Genomic DNA, 13,800 nt, shown 5'->3' on the forward strand with positions numbered 1-13,800 from the left:
GTGCCGAATCCCCTAAACAGTGTCTGACACATAGTAAGTGCTTAACAAATACTTGGACCTCATCTCCTTTGGTGCATTAGCACTAGCAAAGTTGGATCCTCTTCCACACACCGTGCTGTGCTCTCACAGGTGCTTACTAGAGGTTATCCAGGTGTTGCCTGGAACCTGCTTGCGATGAAGTGACTCCTAGGAATGTTATCCAATGTGAGTGCTCAACCGACAAAGAGACCCCCCCACCCCCACCCCACTCCCGCTTTGGTATTTCGAATACTGTATTATTGCATGACATTTTCTCAAGCTGTATCCTGTTTTGTAATGTTTTGAAAACTAGGGGAGAGCACTCATGAAAATAAACCTTGAACATCATCAGGAGTCCTGTACTTTGCAGTTCCTGGAAACCAGTTTTTATTCATTCCTTTGCTCTGCAGGAATGTTTTTAGCGTTCCTCTCTAAAATTACTTATGTCATTGACAAATTTCTGGTAACAAATAACTACTACTTTCATCTTTAAAGAAACAGAATTTTTTTTTAGTAATTAACAGTTAACCTAAACAGAGAAGACTTTCTCCTTCCAACTGCATTCAAGTCTGGCAGTCCAATGAACCTTTATTTTTCCTTCTTACTTGGTAAATGGTAGGGGTGTGAGGCAAGAAGGAGGACTTCTGGTCCTCCATGCCCTTAACGTGCTCAGTTCATTCTCAAGAATAAACACTGCTAAGGCTGCTCTAGTCATTTTCTCCGGTGACCTTGAATAGAATCTACCCCTTTATCTCACTGACCCATCAGTTTTCATATGTAAAACGAGCATCCTCAGTTATCTCTGAAATTCTAGGACTCAGTAACATCAGTATTGCTAGTAGTATACATAAGCATTGAAAACCAAATGATGGGTTAGCCCTTGAAGTCACCCTGGTGACCTTGGGCAGGTGGGAATCGACCTGATAATTTCATTATGCCTTTTTGTAAAACCACTTTTTAGTCTCATCTCAAAAGTCACCTTCTAGATTTGGGGCCTGACTGGCTCTGTGGGTGGAATGTGCGAGTCTTGATCTCAAGGTCGTAAGTTTGAGTCCCCTGTTGGGAGAAGAGATGACATTAAAAAAAAAAAAAAAAGAAAAGAAAAGAAAGAAACCTTAAAAAGTCATCTTCTAGATTTGAAGTTTAAATTTATGAACAAAAAGTTTAAGAGGGGAGAATTTATTCAAGAATGTCTCAATAGGTAATCATTTAGGTATGAAAGAAAGATAAGTAGCTTCATTAATGTGGCAACAAGGTTACATGTCTCCTGCTATATAGGAGATTGGAATCATGTAATAGGATTGGTTATGGCCCCATTCAGTGATAGATATTGATAAATGCCATTATCTATTTGCCCTAAAGACTGTCATTCAATCATAAGTGACTGTGAAGACTGATGTAAAATAGAGTTGCTTTTTTTTTTTTTTTTTTTTTTTTAAGATTTCATTTATTTATTTTAGAGAGAGAGCATGAGTGGCGATGAGGGACAGAGGAAGAGGAAAACAGACTCCCCAGTGAGCAGGGAGTCCGACTCAGGGACTCAATCTCAGGACCCTGGAATCATGACCTGAGCCAAAAGCAGATGCTTAACCCACTGAGCCACCCAGGCATCCCTTTCAACCTTTTTAACATGGACGTGCAGTGTCATGTAAGCACAAGGCGGTTATCCTGCTATATTAGTTTGCTAGGGCTGCCACTGTAAAGTACCACAGAGCAGTGGCTTCAACAACAGAACTTTCTGTTCTCAACAGTTCTGGAGGCTGCGAAGTCTAAGTCCATCAGCAGGTGTACTTTCTCTGAGGCCTCTCTTTGGCTTATGCATGGCCACCTCCTGGCTGTGTCCAGGCTTTCCTCCTACATTACTGGCCACATTACTGGCCTCTGTGCATCTCAGTCTCCTTGTACAAGGATACCTATCATTTTAAAAAAGGGCAAAAAAGGATGCCTATCAGGTTGGCTTTCTAAACTTAATCCCTTCTCTAAATAGAGGCACATTCTGATGTGCTGGGCATTAGGCACTTCAACGTATGAATTTGGAGAGGGCATAGTTCAGCCCAGAACACCTGCCTGCATGATTGATTTAACTTTAAAATCTGGTTTAGTGGCCTCAATGGAAGAAAACTTAGAGGTGGTCTAGACCAGGCTCCTGTCCCCACGCTGGAGGATCTTCTGCTTAAACACAAATTTAGGGAGTTTCTCCATAACAGGAAGCCAGTTACTCCACCTCAGGGAAAACATGCCTCCCTCTCACCCCCCAGCTGTTCTCTGTTCCCTGTGCTGCCTTCTGGAACTGCATAGAACAAACTCCCCTCCCTTTTCCACATGGTGGCCCTCTAAGTATTTGAAAACATTTATCCTGTCTTTGCTTTAATCTTTTCTACTTTAGGCAAAACATTTCCAGAGAAAATAAGCTGTCTCACATTTAAAGAAAAATGCTAGGGTTTATTATATATTTGGAGTATGAATGTGCTTGATGGAAGCTTGCCAAGCATAACTGGGTTTCAGTTTCAATATTCCCTCCTTTTAAGAATAATGTCTCCAGCTCTTTAGAACGTGAGGACTTAGTTTGCTTTAGACCACAAATTATGTACTGAAAGAATGGCTTAGAGAGGAGATGAGTACATTGATGGAGAAGCATACAAAGGAGTCTCCTTATCAAGGATGTTGCTAAATGAGCCAAAGACAAGCAGAGTGAAGAAAATGTCAATGGTTATGTATATAGAATGTTGGAATTACAGCCACTCTTTGGGTATTTACCCATCACGAGCTAAAGATGAGAGTAAGATCATCTCCACTTTGCAAGTAATTGCTTGTCACAAATAAATGGAGGATTCTTTAGTTTCCACATTAGTAGCCTCCTGCAGAGCCCTCAACTCAGTGGCCTCACTAAACTCAGTGAATGAACTTTTTACAAAAGAGTAAGATTTTCCTCCTGTGTGTCATATTTTGGCCATAAACATACACCAGTTGCACTAATGTTTCCCTTCGTCACATAAACACATTAGGATTCTCTCAGTGTTGTCTTGATACATGTCTCACTGTTGGAAGCCATTGCCGACCTGCTTCTTAATCCCTGGAATGGCTCACAGTGTCCTTTCTGTCCTTAAAGTCTTCTGAAAGTCTGACAGTGATGGATCTCCTTGTGAATCCATTTGTCACACGCTGGGTTCTTAGGAGTTCTTCCAGCTGAGAAGCCCATGCCCTTCACTTCTGAGAAATTATTTCATACATTCCCCTCTTTTTCCTTTGTTTTCTTTTTGGAATTACTATTATTCAGATTTTAGACCTTCTAGAATGGGCCTCATTAAAACTTTTTTTTTTTTGCCTCTGTTATTGATCTTCTGTTTGACTCTTATTTCATGGGAAGATGTGATGTCCTAGAGACTAGATTTCATTTTATTATTTTATTATTAATTGGTAAGAATTAATTATTTTCTAAACATTCATTTTTGAAGTATCTGGTTTTTTTTGGCTATATTATTTTTCTGAGGATTGCTCTGAAAGTTTATTTCTCTGCATAGCCTCTGTCTCTTCCAAATTGCTTTTTTGTCTTTCATAACAGGTGTTTTCATTACATATCTGATTTGGGGGCAGATTTCTCATATTTAAAAATTGATTTGGGGGAGGGCACCTGTGTGGTTCAGTGGCTTAAGCGTCTGACTCTGGATTTCGGCTCAGTTCATGATCTTAGGGTCATGAAATCAAGCCCTGCAGCCGACTCCATGCTGGGCGTGGAGCCTGGTTAAGATTCTCTCTCGTTCTCTCCCTCTGCCCTACACTCCTGCTCCTGTATGCTCTCTCTCTCTCTAAAAATAAATAAAGAAGAAGAAACAATAAAAATTAGTTGATATTTATGTTACTGGGGCAAAACGGCCATCCCTCGATGGTGGTCTGCTTGATCTTAACATGTCTTTACTTGGGCTCGTCAAATTCCCCCAGGAAGACTCGTGTTTCATTGTTCAGGCTCATTTTTGGAGCCTAGGAAGGGAGAGAGTCTGGGAGTGGGGTGCATAAACTCACTTCCTTCTCATGATGGTCTGCTCTAATATGCCTTCGCGTCTCTGCTTTCTCCACCTCCCACTCCTGTGTCCTGGAGACTAAGTTTCACTCCTGTCATCTCTGGGACAGGTGAATGAAGAGTATCTGGCTATTCCAAGTATGGGAGGGGAAACCTAGGGTCTTTTTTTTTTAATAAAAATTTTTTATTTGTGGTAAAACACACGTAACAAGATTTGCCATTCTAACCACTTTTAAGCACCCAGATCTGTGGCACTCAGTAAATTGCCATGTATGTACAGCCAACACCACCATCCATCTCCAGATCCCTTTTTGTCTTGTAAAACTGAACCTCTGTACATTAAAAACAAATGTCCAGGCAGCCCAGGTGACTCAGTGGTTTAGCGCCGCCTTCAGCCTGAGGCCTAATCCTGGAGACCAGGGATCGAGTCCCATGTCAGGTTCCCTGCATGGTGCCTGCTTCTCTTTCTCCCTGTGTCTCTGCCTCTCTCTCTCTCTCTCTCTCTCTCTCTCTCTCTCTCCCCATCTGTCTGTCTGTCTCTCATGAATAAATAAATAAAATCTTTAAAAAAAATGTCCCATTCCCTCCCCACCTCCCCAGGCTCCTGGCAATCCCCATTGGATTGATGAGAGAATCAATCCAGTGGAGAGAACTCTGTCTCTGAATTTGATTACTCTAGGTACCTCCTATAGGAGGAATCTGTCCCTGTCTATAAAGTCTTGAGGCCTAGGTGAGTTGTAATAATGTGACCAGATTTCTGTCCATTTTAAGGCCGAGTAATATTTCATTGTACGTATATATCACATTCTGTTCATCCATTCATCCACGTCTTGGGACTTTTGACCAGTCTTCTTGCTTTAGGTGCCCTGAGGCTTTTGGAGATTTCTGTAGCATAAATTGAGTTACTTTATCCACTGCTAGTCTAGGATGCAGGTATATGGAGGTGGTCAAACCAGTTGCCACTGCAAATTTCTTATCTTTTCTCTGTTTTTCTGACCTTGGAGTTTATGCACTTAGTCTTGGTGATCCAGGAGTATGTTTTCTGGAGGGAGTAAAAGTTAGATATGCTGTTATCTAGAATTTACTCTTTATCTAGACAGTAAATTTTACACTGACTTAAAAAAATTATATACTTCAAACAATCACAGTCTAGATTTGTAGAAAAAGTCATCTTTGTAAGTAAACTGTAATTTATGTGGCTACATATGTGATTAAATGTATTTCTTCTGCAAGTGTCAATTTTTGCTTTGCAATTATTTTTTATGCCAATTTAAATATAGGCTGACCTTTTAAGAAAAAAAAATCATTTAAAGCACTTTCTCGATGTATATGATCACAGTAAAAGTTGGTGGGAAAAATAATAGATTTTTAAACATATTAACTCATGTTAACAAACTAAGAGTAAATGAAAAAGACAAGGTGTACCTACCTATTAAATCTATTTGTTTTATTCCTTGCCATGTAAAGGTCACCAGGAACTCATCTGTAGTCCAACTAAGTTAGGTTTATTTAAGGGCTCAATCAAAGGAAGATTCCTGCACAGGAGCCCAGCTTTAAATTGGAAACTGAGGTGTTAAGGGCCTTTCTGTGATTATCCTAATAATTTCTATCTAGAAGGCTAGGAAATTAAAGGTATAGAATTGTCATTGGCAAAGTGGAAGAAAGAGGGGAATACTTGGGGAGCCTGGCTGGGTCAGAGACAGAGCTTGCAAGTCTTGACCTCCGGGTCATGAGTTCAAGCCCCATGTTCAGCATGGAGCCTACTTAAAAAAAAAGAGAGAAAAATGGAAAAAAAGAAAAAGAGGAAATGTTCAGTTATGTTTGAAGTTTCCGAGCTGTTCTTTAGCCACATCTCACTATCTAGCACTTGAAATTCTGCTAATCCTATTTGAGATGTGCTTTGTGAATAAAATACATCCTGGGTTTCAAAGTACAAAAAAAAAAAAAAAAAAAAAAGATTGTGAAATATCTCATTAATCGTTTTTTATTTTGAGTATATGTTGCCATAACATTATGTTAATATTGGGTTAAATAAAGCATCATAAAATTAGCCTTGATTTTTTAAAAATTCATTTTGATGTGGCTAATCTAAAATTTGACCTTGTGTATGTGGCTTAGTTGGGGGTTCACACTGCGATTAAGGAGAACAGATGTGGAATGCCAGTGGGTGCTAGGCAGGTCATCACCATTATACCGAGTCTACATTGAGCTAATTTCCCCCACCCCACCCCAACTCCCTGACTTCTTTTGGCTACAACTTTAGGCAAATTAAGATCCTGTCATTCTCTTCTGGAAAAGTGAGAGGAAAAGAAGCTCAGAGTGATTACTTCTAGCACAAGATGATACTTCTCTTCTTAGGATGCATTCCTGAGAAATTGATAATAAAGGGGCATTCTTGCCTTTCCAGAAATATTTTTCAAAGGATTCTTTAAAATGAGGCTTATTGTATTGAAAACAGTATTTCTCCACCTTTTTTTCATTATTGCTCCAGTAAGGGATATTCTTAGATATTTTATTAGCATCCACCCCCCATAACATTTGAATAGCACAAGATGTATGTCAGTTTGTTATGTACAGTATATCTCTTTCTATCTATGCTTTATACACACATAGCCTCCCCATTCTGAACCAGTTTTCTTCCCTTTGGAAGCAATATCACTTGTTGAGAAGTGCGTGGTTTAAAGTGAACTGATAACTAACATTTATTCTGCTTCTAGAACATACTCAGTAGTGCTAATGTTAACTTTCATTTGTATCTCAGAATAACATTACTGTAAGTGATATATTTATTCTCCTATGAGTTGAAGCCCAGAGTTCTCCCAAGTATTGAAGCTTCAATACTTGGCCCCTACCATACAGCCAACAGAGTCAGAACTAGAAGCTTCAGCTTTTGAAACTTTGGAATCCTGTTTTGACAATACTAAAGACGGGTGTTCAGACTTAAGATGAATGGAGGATTTGAACATGAGGCACTCAGCAAAGAATTTATTCCTATTTGTGTATCTTACCGGATTTGGTAGTGAAGCAAGTTTTTCTTATTTCATAATTTTTAAAAATCACACTTTTAAAAAAAGATTTATTTATTCATGAGAGATGCAGAGAGAGAGAGAGAGAGAGAGAGAGAGAGAGGCAGAGACACAGGCAGCGGGAGAAGCAGGCTCCATGCAGGGAGCCCTGACATGGGACTCGATCCGGGGTCTCCAGGATCACACCCTCTGCTGAAGGCGGTGCTAAACTACTGAGCCACCGGGGGCTGCCCTAAAAGATCATACTTTTAATCTGCTGTCAGCTTGCTAATTTCTATATTCCAGTGATTGGAGAGTTGGACCACTGTGGAGTTTTTATAAAATATCAGAGGCATTGCTCTGGGGTTCAAGATCTGGTAGTGCTGGACCACCCTGTCCAACCCAAGCCAGGGGTCAAATGTGCTTGCATTCTAACCATAAAAGCAACAAAGTTGTGGAAGATTTGTAAAATGTAGGAAAATATTGGGGCGCCTGGGGGGGCTCAGTTGGTTAAGCATCTGACTCTTGGTCTCAGCTCGGGTCTTGACCTCAGGGTTGTGAGTTCAAGCCCCATGTGGTGCTTACTTTAAAAAAAAAAAGGGAAAATATTGAGTTGAGATTGCCCATCATTACACTATGGTTGGCTTTCATTATTTTTCTTTCTGGGCTTTGTTCCTCAGCCTTCACAGATATATATGCATTTTAAAAAGCAGAATTGGGATTCTATTCAATATATAGTTTATATGGTGTTTTTTTGCCCTGAACAAAGGTGTAGACATACATATCCATGTAGCCATTTTCTTTGTCATTAACTGCTTCAAAGATATTCCTTTTGCCAAATATTCCACCAAAGGGGTTAGAGACACCATTTTCCTACTAGTACAACATTTAGGCTTTTCAAATATTATACACCCCAAGCAATACATATTCTCATACACAAGTCTGTGCTCCTTGTGCAGTGTATTTTATAGAAACAGAATTGCCAAATCAAAGAATATAAAAATGTATGGACTCAATAAAGGGAGAAATAAATACTTTACCTCACTTTTATTATATTTGTATTGAGTCTTTAAATATTTTCCCCTCCCCCTTTTTTTTTTTTAAACTGTCTTGTGAAGTGATTTTTAAATCCCCTTTTAGCTTTTCTGTTGTATTATGACAGACCCTTTGAGGAGATGATTTGTCTTGAGGATTTTGAGTCAGAGTAACCATGTCTATATAAACATGTCCAATTCAGCTGGACCATAAAATTCGATTAGCTGGTATTCGTTGGGGTTTATAAAGCATGGAGACAGAGCCCAGCAGAACCTACCCATCCTGCATGTGACTTGCCAACATCATCGAGATAGTGTCTGTGTTCATCTCTTTCAGCAGCTTTGAGCTCACCCTTAGATTGATTATCTTGAAGCCTTTTATTTAAGATTTTGTTTATTTGAGAGAGAGGGAGCAGGAGCAGAGGGAGAGAGAGAAGCAGGCTCTCAGCTGAGCAGGGAGCCTGATGTGGGGCTCAATTCCAGGACCCTGAGATCATGACCTGAGCGGAAGCAGACGCTTCACCCACTGAGCCACCCAGGCACCCCTTGAAGCCTTTTAAAGGAGCCACAGTGGTGACACTCCCTTGGATCTCACCGGCCTTCTTCTTACCAGAGGAGGAGACTTCACAGGTTTTTGGTTGCCTTCCCTCCAACTTTAATGCCACCTTGGAAAAGCAGTGAAAGGGGGTGTAGAGGCCTGGGTTTGCTGTCCACCTCCCCATTTCTCTGGTTCTCATATTTGAGTTTAATATTCAAGCTCCCCTGAAGGCAGCCAGTATCTGTGGTCTTTCTGGTGTCTGGGCCCCTCTGTCCCCTCCCTCTCAGGAAAGAGTAAAGCACTCATCTTTATGGTGGTTATTTGTCTCCTAGTCACTCCTCCCCCCCCCCCACCCGCCATCCATCCCCCTCTCCCCTCCCGGCTGAGGCCTCTTTGAGTTCCTGATCTGTGTCCCTGCTTTGTGTGACACACCAGTCTGCTGTCCACTTCTGCCATCTTTAATCCTCTGCACCCTTGGCTTCTGATGCCACTTACTCCTTGATTGTCTCTAATCTCTGTCCATGTTCCATCGTGGTTCCATTTCGGATGATCTCAAGGATTTACACGACTTCACCTGCCCTCTATGGGCATCTCTGAGTTAGGGCGTAACTCCTAATGCCTTGCTCAGCTTGCTCACCACTGTGTCCATGAATCATGCTCCTTGGCATTGCTTCTCTGTAACCTTTTTTATTAATTAATTAATTAATTAATTTATTATTTATTTATAAAATATTTTATTTATTTGAGAGACAGCAAGCATGAGTTGGGGGTGGGGTGGCAGGGAAGGCAGGTGTTTGAGCCACCCAGGCACCCCTGTAGCCTTTTAAATATCACAGTTCAAATTATGTGTCAGCTCTCCTCCAAAGCTTCTCACGATCCCTTGGAGTCTTCAGAATTAATATAATAAATTCCTTAAAAAAAAAAAAAGCTTTAAGGAGATATAATTCATATACCGTGCAATTGACCCATTTAAAGTATATTTTTCATTGGTTTTTAGTATAGTCACAGAATTGGATGACCATCACCCCTTTGAATTTTAGAACATTTTAATCCTCTCCTAAATAACCCCCAAACCTACTAGCAGTCAGTCCTTCTCTCCCCACCAATCTGGTTCTGCAACCATTAATCCATTTTCTGTTGATTTGCCGCTTCTGGTCATTTCATATGAATGAAATTAAATAATATTTCAAGGGGCACATGAGTGGCCCAGTCATTTAGGTATCTGACTCTTGGTTTTGGCTCAGGTTGTGATCTCAGGGTGGTGAGATTGAGCTCCAAGTTTCCTTGAGATTCTCTCTCCTTTTCCTTCTGATCCTTCCCGCTCTTTTTTTCTCTTGCTCCCAAATAAATTTTTAAAGTATTTCAATATGTGCTCTTTGAGGACTAGTTCCTTTTTTTCTTTTCTTTTTTTTTAAGATTTTATTTATTTATTCATGAGAGACACACAGAGAGGCAGAGATATAGGCAGAGGGAAAAGCAGGCTTCCTGTGGGGAACCTGATGTGGGACTCGATCCCAGGACCCCAGGATCACAACTTGAGCTGAAGTCACTCAACCACTCCCAGGTGCCCCTGGGGACTAGTTTCTTTTGCTTAGCAATGTTTTCATTGTTCATCCATGTTATAGCATGCATACTTAATTCCTTTTTATTCCTGCATAACATGATCTATCTAATTTTGTTTTTTTATGCATCAATTGATGATTATTTGGGTTGCTTCTAGTTTGGGGTTACTATGAATAATGAATACTATTAGCATTCCTGTACAAATTTTTGCATGGATGTAGGTTTTCATTTCCCCTGGTTATATATCTAGAATTGCTGGGTCATATGTTAAACTCTATGTTTAACATTTTGAGGAACTACCAGACTGTTTGCCACCATTTTACATCTCCACTAACAATGTATGAAAGTTCTGATTTCTTGATTCCTTATTATTGTCCATCTTTTTGATTAAAGCCATCCTAGTGGGTGTGAATTGGTATCTCATTGTGGTTTCGATTTGTATTTTCCTAATGGTTAATGAGGTTGAGTGTCTCTTCATGTGCTCATTGACCATTTGTTGTACATAACTTTCTAGAAATGTCTACTTAGAGCCTTTGCCCATTTTTTTTTTAAAGACTTCATTTATTTATTCACGAGAGACACACAGAGAGGCAGAGACATAGGCAGAGGGAGAAGCAGGCTCCCTGCAGGGGACCTGATGCGGAACTTGATCCCAGGACTCCGGGATCACACCCTGAGCTGAAGGCAGATGCTCAACCACTGAGCCGGCCAGGCATCCCACTTTGCCCATTTTTTATTGGGGTTATTTGTTACAAAACTATTAAATTGTCATTCAAATTCGTAAGCCCCATATATTATATTTCTCGTTCTCATTTCAGTTACCATCTTAATTTTGATTTAACAATAACATGGAATGGAAGGAATAACAAAGTTTCCTGCATAGTGTACTGACCTTAGAGGTCTGAGCTTTACTCCTGCTTTCATACTGATTGATGACTTTTCTTTGTAAATGCAGACACACGGGGGCGGCAGCTGCGCCACACGCCCTGTCCTTGATTACTCAGGGGTGGAGATCAAAGCAGAACCGGCTGCTAAGAGAGTCAGCAAGTTGCCACCTGATCACCTGCTCTGCCTTGTGGTTTTAACTACTTCTTTAGGAATACTGGATCAGATGTGGTAATGTCTTTAGCAATGTCATAAAAAGAGAAGAAGTTTAAGAAAATCACACAGCAATATAATTATCTCTGTAAATGTTTGGGGCCTTAAGCTGGTAACCAGTTGAGGTTTCTTCTAGTTCAGCTCAGTGGAGCAGCTGGTTTTGTTAGATCTTAGACTTCTAGGAAGAAAAGGACCCAGTAATACAGTTAAGTAAGCTCAAAGCCAATGTACCTCTCAGTGGAACGTGTGTATTTCCGAGGTGGCACCAGATGATGGCCATGTGCTGTCCCCAACAGCCAGTGCTGAGAAATGATGCATAAGTGAGACCTCAGATCCCTGAGGTAGCCTGGGCTCCTGGGACAGTTCAGGGAAGGGGGATGTAGGCTCCACCTGGGGACACACACTTTGGGCTGATGCTCGTGCTTGGGAGGGCCGTAGACCATTTAATGTAGACCACCAAATGCAGCCTTTTGTGCACGGTCTGTACAGCTGGGACTCCCCAGGGCTGGGGCTGGGGGCGTAAGTGGGGAGACGGGAGGATGCAGAGCTGCCTGGACCCCTCAGCTGTGTGGACAACAGAGGAGCCATTCCACCAGCAATCTCTCACACACACCAGACGCTCAGTATAATTGAGGCAATTTGTGAACCCCAGTTAAGAGTCCTCTAGGGAAGATGAAAGGTTAGGATGTGGCTGCTCTGGGCATTAGATCCCAGGCGTCAGGACAAGGAGCTCATCACTCGGTTCCCTGGGGGCATTTACAGCCAGGCTGGGTATTTGCTGGAGTATAAGAGGGAAGCCCTGTCAACGGAGAGGCTGAAGCTGATTTTTGTAACACTGATCTGAGTACTAGTAAGGTTGCCTCCTTAACTTGGCTCAGTTTTGGTCTGACCCTGGTGCGTCGCGCCTCCTGGTGGCCAGAAGAAGCAACGAGGTGTGGGCCAGCATCCCCACACTCCTTTTTCTGGACACTTCTCCATCCTTCTCTATACTGCTCCCTCTCCGCTCCATCCCAGGCCTCTCTGCCCTGCAAGCAGTAATGAATAAGACCTGAGCCTCTCCATTTGAAGAGAAGAGCAGCTATGGTAAAACTTTCCTTTTGTTGCTGAGGGGAAGAGCCAGTGGTAATGGGGCAAGGCAGGCAAGGCATGGAGTGATAAACAGGGCAAGAATGAAAAGGAGAGGAAGCCAGGGGGTCTAAATGGCCTTAACCCTCACAGAACATTGACATACAAGAGCGTGTCAAAGTTATAAGACTTGTTCATCACTCACTCATCTTGTATCTTTACATGGAACATTCTAAACCTCCAGGAAGAAGGAATTTGAGAATTTGGGGTTGCCTGGAATTTTTCATGAATGTTCCATGTAGGTTCTGACCGATTCTCATGCTGTGTGCTTAACTATTAGAGATACGATAGTGTCTATGTTTTGGAATATGGCATAGTTTGATTTAAAAATTTAGTTAGTGGGATCCCTGGTGGCTCAGCGGTTTAGCACCGCACCGCCTTCAGCCCCCCAGGGCGTGATCCTAGAGACCCGGGATCGGGTCCCACGTCAGGCTCCCTGCGTGGGGCCTGCTTCTCCCTCTGCCTGTGTCTCTGCCTCTCTCTCTCTCTCTCTCTGTGTCTCATGAATAAATAAATAAAATCTTAATTTTTTTTTCAGTTAGCTTCTACCATTAAAAAAGGAAAAACAACCCTATTGCTCCTATTGGGTTTTTTACAAGGTGCCTTGATCGAGCGTTGGAGACGTAGAGTTAGCTTTGCAGCCCCCTTCTCGCAGACTGGAAGAAACGGGACAACTGACATCAGTTGCCAGCCCTCGGGTGCGTGCAGCTCGTGTGTGTCCAGCAGATGGGGAAATTGCACAATACTCCAGGTGCGAAAAAGCAGACCGCGTTTTGCACCTCATCAGCCTTGACACAAGCAAGGATACAGAACGCGGTATTTAAAAAAAAAAAAAAAAAAGTAGGAGAGTGTAGTCCTCTGTGCCGTTATTGGCTTTAAGTCATGCTACGAGCTGAGACACAAAAAGCACGTCGGCGCCAGGAATGAAGTAACGGTTCAGATAAAACGCTGCTGACTCCGGGTTATTCGGCGCAACTTTCACACCCTCCGCGGTGTCTGTGCGGAGCCTCGCTGACGGTGCACGGGGACCAGCTCCGGGGAGGGGGGCGCCCCTGCTTTAAGGGAAGCACGTGACCCTCTGGCGGGCCGGGGCGCGGGGGGCGGGGCGGGGCGGGGGCGGGGCCGCCTATAATGAGCCTGCGAGGTGCGTCCCGCTCCCTTCTGGCCGAGGCTCCGCAGGCACCTTGAGTCCTCCCTCGTGGGCGCTTCCTGCTCGCAGCAGGACTGCACGGGTGGGCGAGCGCCCCGGGAGGGCGAGGACCCGCTGTCGCTCTCACCTGGAGGGAGGTGCGCGAGGAAATATGCTGGGGATCATCACTATCACAGGTAAGGCCCAGGCCAGGCCCCGGGGTTCTGCCTCCGTGGCAGGTGGAGGAACCGCCTCCTTCCCTCTAACCTGCA

The 13,800-nt window shown here is 42.6% G+C and overlaps 1 protein-coding gene across 2 annotated transcripts in view; it reads left to right on the plus strand.

Annotated features, from left to right (window-relative positions):
* AKAP12 (A-kinase anchoring protein 12) overlaps positions 1-13,800 on the plus strand; it is a 97,713-nt gene that overhangs the window by 59,139 nt on the left and 24,774 nt on the right. Inside the window, exon 1 of one of the 2 annotated variants that reach the window (XM_038526327.1) lies at positions 13,562-13,725. The exons of the other annotated variant lie outside the window; for it this stretch is intronic. Coding sequence (XP_038382255.1) covers positions 13,701-13,725 — 25 coding nt within the window. The 5' untranslated portion in view covers positions 13,562-13,700. Of the gene's footprint in view, positions 1-13,561; positions 13,726-13,800 lie in introns of those variants that run through there. 2 annotated transcript variants of the gene reach the window in all.

The sequence above is a fragment of the Canis lupus genome, chromosome 1 (assembly GCF_011100685.1).
Source record: "Canis lupus familiaris isolate Mischka breed German Shepherd chromosome 1, alternate assembly UU_Cfam_GSD_1.0, whole genome shotgun sequence".
Taxonomy (NCBI): Eukaryota; Metazoa; Chordata; class Mammalia; order Carnivora; family Canidae; genus Canis; species Canis lupus.